This window comes from Octopus bimaculoides, chromosome 12 (assembly GCF_001194135.2).
Source record: "Octopus bimaculoides isolate UCB-OBI-ISO-001 chromosome 12, ASM119413v2, whole genome shotgun sequence".
Lineage (NCBI taxonomy): Eukaryota > Metazoa > Mollusca > Cephalopoda > Octopoda > Octopodidae > Octopus > Octopus bimaculoides.
The window spans coordinates 37,710,330-37,718,369 of NC_068992.1; the positions used below are offsets into that span (position 1 = coordinate 37,710,330).

At 36.4% G+C, this 8,040-nt stretch overlaps 1 protein-coding gene across 7 annotated transcripts in view; it reads right to left on the minus strand.

Annotated features, from left to right (window-relative positions):
* The window catches only part of LOC106869551 (IQ domain-containing protein H), a 616,433-nt gene extending 614,424 nt beyond the window's left edge, over positions 1–2,009 (minus strand). For 6 of the 7 annotated variants that reach the window (XM_052972133.1, XM_052972134.1, XM_052972135.1 and 3 more), the window contains exon 1: positions 1,853–2,009. In XM_052972133.1, the coding sequence (XP_052828093.1) occupies positions 1,853–1,894 (42 nt within the window). In that variant the 5' untranslated portion in view covers positions 1,895–2,009. The remainder of the gene's footprint in view (positions 1–1,852) is intronic. The other variant, XM_052972132.1, reaches the window with a different exon arrangement.
* Positions 2,010–8,040: the final 6,031 nt, after the last annotated feature.

Genomic DNA, 8,040 nt, shown 5'->3' on the forward strand with positions numbered 1-8,040 from the left:
AATACAAAAATTTTTTTCTGTTCTATAACACAAAATAGATAAGTATACGAAGTTTGAAAGTCTTTCGGTACCAAAAACACTACATAAAACATTAATGAAAACTGGTGCCCCCGTTTTGAACAAGATCCCAGAATTTTTTTCAAATGCATTCAACATATCTCAGCTCCAAAGATTTGGTTATTCCTAGCACGCCCTGCTACCACGTAACAGCTATTTGTGATAACGGACCCGAAATACCTGTTACATGGTAGCCGGGCGTGCAAGAAATAGCAGCCAAATCTTTCCTTTTCTGGGGGGGGGGGAGCCGTTTACGCATGATTTTGATATCACATTCGTTGAAAGCATGCGAAATAACCTGGAGAAGAAAAAAAAAACCCCATGAAACAAAACTCCGTTGTTGGGAAACTTCTAGAACAAGTGAATAATAATAGCAGATCCAGCGTAAAGAATTACATCAATACACCAGATTTGAAAATTTTCGCTTAAATTTTAAAATTTCAAAAAGTGAAAGACAAACAGAAAAGATCCTAGACTATGAATAAAGTTGCATAATCTAAAATACTGGATATAAATATAATTGCTAGTTCTCTATGCAGCAGAAACAAATGTCGGTGGTATTTAAACCAATTATGCTGTTATAATTAACTGTTTAAAAAAAATGTAGATGTACCAATTTCCGTATTCATTGTAACTGTATGCGAGAGAAAAGAGAAAGAGAGAGAGAGAGAGAGAGAGAGAGAGAGAGAGAGACTGGCGCAGAAAATAACCATGTTCAACAAAAAGATTTAAACTTGGCCTACACCATAGAATAGAAAGAATTATATGGATGGGAAAATGATCTGACTTATCATGAGTAAAGTATGACATAAAATTTCATCAATAATTGGGTGGGGTTTCTGGTATTTTTCAGGTACGGGATCAGAGTCAAAGGGACTTCTGAATTACTCTTTGAGTCTGAGTGTTTGTTTGTGAGCGCATGTATGAATGTATGTATGTATGTATGCATATAAAATTTTTTCCACAATTTCTTAGACCGAAGCGGAAACAAATAATAAATATCGTACGTAAAAGTATTTGTTTAGAAATTATATTACCTAATTTACATCATTAATTAGATAACATGTTCTGAAGTATGTCATTCTTAATCCCGGAATCTAGATACAAGGAAAATATCTTTAAACAACAATATCTACCTCCTTATGATGCAACTGTTACACACTCGTTGGACCTCTTAGCAAAGACACGCAGCGTATGTTAGTTTGTCTCTAAGATTTGCCAAGTACTTTCGATTTGTCGCCGATTTCAATATTTTCAGTTTTTTCTTCTTACAATTTACGTTTTTGATCCATTAGAGACATTCTAGGGGATTTCAGGATCAAACGTCACAAATTTGCAGACTGAACAACCACGACTGTCCCGGCCAACCAGAGATGTGCAGTAAACCTATATTATCATACATACATACAAACATACCCTCGTATGTGTGTGTGTGTGTGTGTGTGTGTAATGCTAAATACAGTTTTTGGTATATGTATATATAAGGTTAGATGAGTTTATGAGATATACCGGTATAGTTTCGCCTGCCGATATACCTACATAAATATAATATGCAGAATAAGAATAAAATAGAAGAGAATTTAAAAGAGAGAGGCAGAGAGAGAGAGGACTATGATTTTTGTGTGTACAATAAATTTGCTGTTTCGCTTTGTATCTATTAGGCTGAAAGCCAATTTTTTGTTTAGCATTTTTTTTCTCATAATAAGGGGTTAATATATTGTCAATAGAGTAATTTTAAAATTACATGTCATAATACAGGGCTAATATATTGTCAATAGAGTTATTTAAAAATTACCTGGACTATTATATCACTGATACTTTTGTGTGTGGATGTCATTCTTTTCTAAATAAACGTTTAGTTCTTGTCGGACACAAGCAAGAAATTTCATAGCATTCCAATATGTAAATTCGTTTGAGATCTAACACCGCCTGACGTGTTTGATTAACTACCATGTTACCTAGCAACTGATATGGCTACCAAATATGTGACGTAGAATACCATTTTACTTGTTTTGCTTATATTTTCCTCCTCCTGCCACTTTTGTTCTTAATTAGTCCCTTGTCAACTTTAATCAAACGTATCCAAGATGTTTCTGTCTTAACAATCCAATATTTTATTTAACTAATGTATCTAGAACTATATTATTGTCCTTGTTTAATTGGCGAAAAAAAATGACCATCCCCAAGTATAACAACGAATTTAAATTTATTTAGATGTGGACAAAACAGAGAACACAACTGAAGAATTAAAAGAAAAAAGAGAAAAAAAACCAAAACAATTCACCACCATGGGTTGAAAAGTTGGGAGTGCTGGGAAACCTCTCTAATGGCTATTGAGACATGCTTGCAGCGTTGCTGTGGGTGATGGCAAGACTGATGTGCTGGAACAGCCAAACGCCCTCACAAGCCTCACCAGTTATCTCTAATCAATAGACCAAACCCATGCATACGTCAGCTCCCACTCTGAGAGCAATGGAGACACGAAGTTCGTTCAATCTGAGCAGACCACCAACATTAGCCACAGGGAGGGCATCAATCCAGTCACCTGAGTATTTGGCGCTAGCAGACAGTAAGTGGCACCTTGAAAACTGGTCCGACTAGATGAAGAGGGAGTCAAAGGTGAAGACAATGCTAAGTTATTTGCAAGTGATTAAGCAGTTTTTTCAGAGTTGTTTAATCTTGATTGAATGCCTTGCCCATATCTTTTGTATATATAAGAAGAGTACATTGTCCAATATGCCCTTTCATTGAGGGAAATTTGACTGCTATTCCTAGCTAATCAATCGCCTACACAAAAGACTCTCTTATTGGTTTGAGATCTATGAAATTGAAGAAACAGGACTGTCAATGATGTCTAAACTTCTGGGCACACATTAGAGCAATGGTTTTTATCGGAGCAGGGAGCTGCAACGTTTAAGGAGGAATGGAGAAATTGCTATGTTAAATTAAAATGGTTTTAAACTTTAAACTTATTCATTACTATGCACAAAACAGTATTATATGGTTGCAAACTCTGTTTTATTTTCTCATTAATAAAGAGGCGAAGGTAGGAAAATTTCGCTAATATTTGATGGGTACAGCTAGTATTTATTATTTTGAGAATCATTGAATCAGAGGTTTGCTGTATGTGCAGTTGGTGAAAATATGTCCCCACACTCTCACTATGTAACAGTTATCACCTGTTGCAAACATTTGGAGAAAAAGGATAGTGGCTATCAGGCTCACTGACCAACTGTTTTAAATACCTCCCATTTCAACAACCAATGCATCTGCTAAGAATCATAGTGGCGTGTATACATGATGATGTACTTGAAGTATAGTTTCGTCCAACTTTTCTTACACGTCCTGAAAGAGGAGAGCAAACTTCTGCTGAAGGTGATTGGCTACGTTTTATCTCCATTTTTAAACATGTCGGTGAGCGGTTGTGAAACTTCAATGTAGTTCGGGTTGAATTGGCAGTAGAGATTGATGAAACCGAAAAATTCTCTCCAATAGTTCCTGAAAGTCTTCATTTTCTTCAAGACCCGATCAAATTAATGCGAGACTTGTTATAAAGTGTCAGTGCAAAAGTTGGTCTTCAATTTAGCAATGAAAAGACAAAAGTCATGATTATTGGTGAGGCACAGCAACAACAAGTTTGGTTGATGGAGCTGATTCTGAAAGTTGTTGATTTGTTTACGTATCACTGCTAAAGCTGCACAATCGAAGAGTGATGTGGAGAAGAAATTCGACAAAGTCGCGGCTGTCTTCCAGTATTTGAAAATGTGTTGCAAATGGGTTTGTAGGAGTCAGGAAAGCTATTTTTTGTTGTTGCAGCATAGCACAGTTGTGTTATGGTATACTTGAACTTCATTTTTCCATTTGTGTACTTGCCTTTTCTTGCATTTCTTATATCGTTTTTCTTGATGCATTCATGTTTTTTCCCTTGTTTGAACATTTCACTTTGCATTTTTCTCCTTCCTTTTTCTTGCTGCATTACTGTTGTTTATATTGACTTGTAGTCTGAGCAAGGGTACTGCAGGAGTCATGAAAGCTACTTTTTTGTTGTCATGGCACAGCACAGTTGTGCTATGGCATACTTCAACCAATCAGAGTTGGGCACATATTAATACTAGAAGCAGTTATCCGCCCCATAGGCAAGTGCACGTTTTTTAACAGCCAATGGAAGAACACAAGACAAACCACATCAGTTCTCCAAAGATGGGACCTGCCTGTTTTTCTCACCAACTTAGCACTGCAAACTTCTGAGTCATATTAAGCTCTCAACACTGACCACATCATGGATATCCTATTACATTTTTGTCAACTTCGCCTTGTGAGCACCCATTCAGTTAGTCTATATCAACACAACTCTACCTATATATAAATAAACCACTCATGAGTGGTTTATTTCCATCTAAGCTAGCTTTATAACTGCTATCTTTTAAAAGCTTACAACCAAATAGCTTCAATTATAAGTTTTAATGCTCTCCTCTGAGTCCTACACATGTACCTGCTTCGCTCATCATTTTTCAGTTCCCATTACTAATTTAATAAAATTACAATGTTTTGTTTAAAAACTGCCTTCTGATATTCTATTACACATGCTTCTCAAATGCACATTTACTGGAATTTTCTATGAACACTTTCATACTTTAAATCACTGACTCTTACTACATTGGTTACATTCTACACAGCTTACTGGTTATACTGGCGACTCACTACAGGTTTATAGGTACAGCCACATGTGAATGATGTAACAAAACTTTGCAAGCATTTAATAGTAACTTTTATTTCACCACACAAGTAATTTTCATGTTGGTTATGAATTAGAAAGTTTACACAAGTCAAAACAATTGAAAAAAGTAATTCTGTAACATTCATAAATAGTTGATTACAAAAGCTCTGTACTTAAGCTTGCCAAGAACAGGAGAAAAAATACACATTAGATTCATATCAGCCAACTATAACGACATATCCAGGTTGAGTAAGAACTGTAGAAACTACCATTGTAAACAGAAAAATAGTGTGTGATACCAAGTGTTTTTCTTTTTTTTTTTTTTTTTTCATTTTGAGGAACAGATGATTGTCAGATGGGGAATAGGGAGTGTGATCAACCAGTTCAAAGCCACAGTCACGAACAGCATCCATTGAAACCAAGGATGTGTGTGCTGAGCATTGTCCTAACGAATTAAGACCCACTTCATCAATTTTCTTGGGCGTTTGGTCTAACCCTTTTAAAGATAGCCAATAAACACAATGCCTTTTGTATCCCCCAAAACTGAGGCCATCACCTTCCCTACAGATGAAATGACTATAGCCGTCTTTGAAGCAGGTGGGGAGGGGTGTTTTCATTGCATGGATTGCCTCTCTGTCTCTGGCTCAAAGTGATAATCCCAACACTGATCCTGACATAGGAAACATTCAAGGAAACCAGCTAGACCTGCTTCAAACGATGTCAGATTTTTGCCACGGTGCATTCTGTCAGGTACGCTTTTAATCAGGTGTCAGAGACTTGCACCCACCGAGCAGAAACCTTTGTCATGCCAAATTCCTTGTACAGGTTATTCTCAACTTTCTCATGGGATATATAGGCTATTTGATTTATAGTCAATCACCTGTCATGCATCACCATGTGGTGAGCACAATCAATGTTTTCCTCGGTGCTGACATCCAGACCTTTTCCTTTGGTATACAATATTCTTCACTACATGTAATTGTTGACAACTGCTACACATTGCTAGTAATAGAAACAGGGCACATCTGTGGAGGTGATATGTCAGAACTGAATTTGGGTGTGTGTGTGTGCACGTGCGTGCGTGCATGCGTGTGCGTCGTTGATCTGAGAAAGTAGTCTACCATAAACCTTTCTAGCAGAACGAAAGTCTAATAAAGCAATAGGTAAAACTTCCAACCATCGATCCAAACTGGAATGTGCTCAGAAAGCGACTTTAAACTGTCGATGAAAACATTCTATCATTCCGTTAGACATGGGGTGACTAGCAATAGTATAGATCAGACACGTACCTAGCAGGTTCCACAGATCAGCAAAGAGACTCAATTCAAATTAATGATTATGATTAAAGGAATTCCAAAACATGAAATCCACTTGTCCATGAGGGCCTTTGCAATGGTAAGGGATGAATTATCCTTAATAAGTATGGTTTCAGACCATCTGAAACATTCTATGCATACCAAAAGATACATTTTATCTTGGACTGGCAGTGAAGGACCAAGCATCAGGAGTAGCAAAAGTGCTTAAAGGCATCTTAATATGGCACTGAACTTGAGCTTTCTGACAAGATATACAATGGTGCAACTTATTACGAATGTCCTTCTGCATACTAGGCCAAACAAAATGAGTTGAAATTAATTTTACTGATACTAAAATGCCTAGATGAGATAAATTGTGGAGAGCTGACAAAACAGTTAGTTTATAATTCTCTGGAGCAAACAGTTGAGAAAAAAAACCCCAGTAGAGACATCACACCATATAGACGAATCAGTAGAGTGTAGTAGCAATGAGCTAAAATCTAAAGAAGATGATTCCAATTTTCGTAGTTGCAATAACTCCTCATCTTTTTTCTGATCCATAGCAATTTGTTGCAGGTCAATAAAATCAGCAGTATGCAAAGCATTAACATAAAAATGAGACAAGGTGTTTGCTGCTGAATTATCAATACTCTTGATATAACAAATATCCACAGTAAATTGCAAAATAAAATCAAAGTGTGTGATATCACACAGAGTATTTATCTGTTATAGAGTGCAGTGTGTAGTGGTTAAGTGTGTATCAGTATGTGTTAAGGTGAACAAATGCGATAGGCATGTGGATACCTTTGAAGTAAACAAATAAATGACATCAATTCATAGTTAAAATAATTTATTTACTGTACTTGCATTTGCCTTTGGTATACAATATTCTTCACTACATGTAATTGTTGACAACTGCTATGAATTGCTAGTAATAGAAACAGGGTACATCTGTGGAGGTGAATGTCAGAACTGAATATGTTTGTGTGTGTGTGTGTGTGTGTGTGCGTGTGTGCGTTGTTCATCTGAGAAAGTAGTCTGCCATGAACCTTTCTATCTGCCAGTGTGCCATGAACCGTTCAGTCTGTCTGCCAAAGCCTTTCTGTCTGTGTCCTACACCTTTCTGTCTGTCTCTCTGTTGACCACGGTATTTTATAACCGCTCTGGCAGCTAGAAGGACAGACATACTACAGCAGAGATTGTGCCTAAATAGATCAGTTCCTGTGCATTTGAACTTCGCCTGGATTTTTCTGATTTGATGGGCAACACTTTTCATTTATGTTTTATGTAGTGTTTTTGGTACCGAAACACTTTCAAACTTCGTATACTTGTATATTTTGTGTTATAGAACAGATAAAAATTTTTGTATTCGAAGTTATTTCATGTAAAAAATTGTTGTATTTCAGTAATTTCAACCAATCACTGACGTCTATTGACGTGAAAACAATTACTGCCGTGGAATGTAAACAACATGTTCTAACGGTGTCATGGGATCTTTTCTCTTGAATAAAATTAGTGCCGTAGTTTGTCATCAACAACTATCCGTGGTACTGTTATTTATGACATCGTTCATGCGTTTGTACTGGTTTTAGTTTTAGGGTTAGGGTTCGGGTTTTAGAGTTAGGGTTAGTTTTAGGGTTACGGTTAGGATTATGATTATTTTTGCCATAACCTCACTCATAACCCTAACCCTAACCCTAAAACCCTATAACTCATAACCATAACCCTAAAACCCGAACCCTAACACCCTAAACTCTTACTAGGGAATAATGATATAATTAAACAGGGAATAACACTCTTGACACCGGCAAAAATTATTGTTTACAAAAACAGCAGTAACTGTATTCAGCTGAATAGACGTCAGTGATTGGTTGAAATTACAGAAATACGACAACTTTAACATGAAATAACTTATTAAGAAGAAATTTTTGTTAGGAAGGCTAAGAGAAAAAGATGTTTTATATGACACAT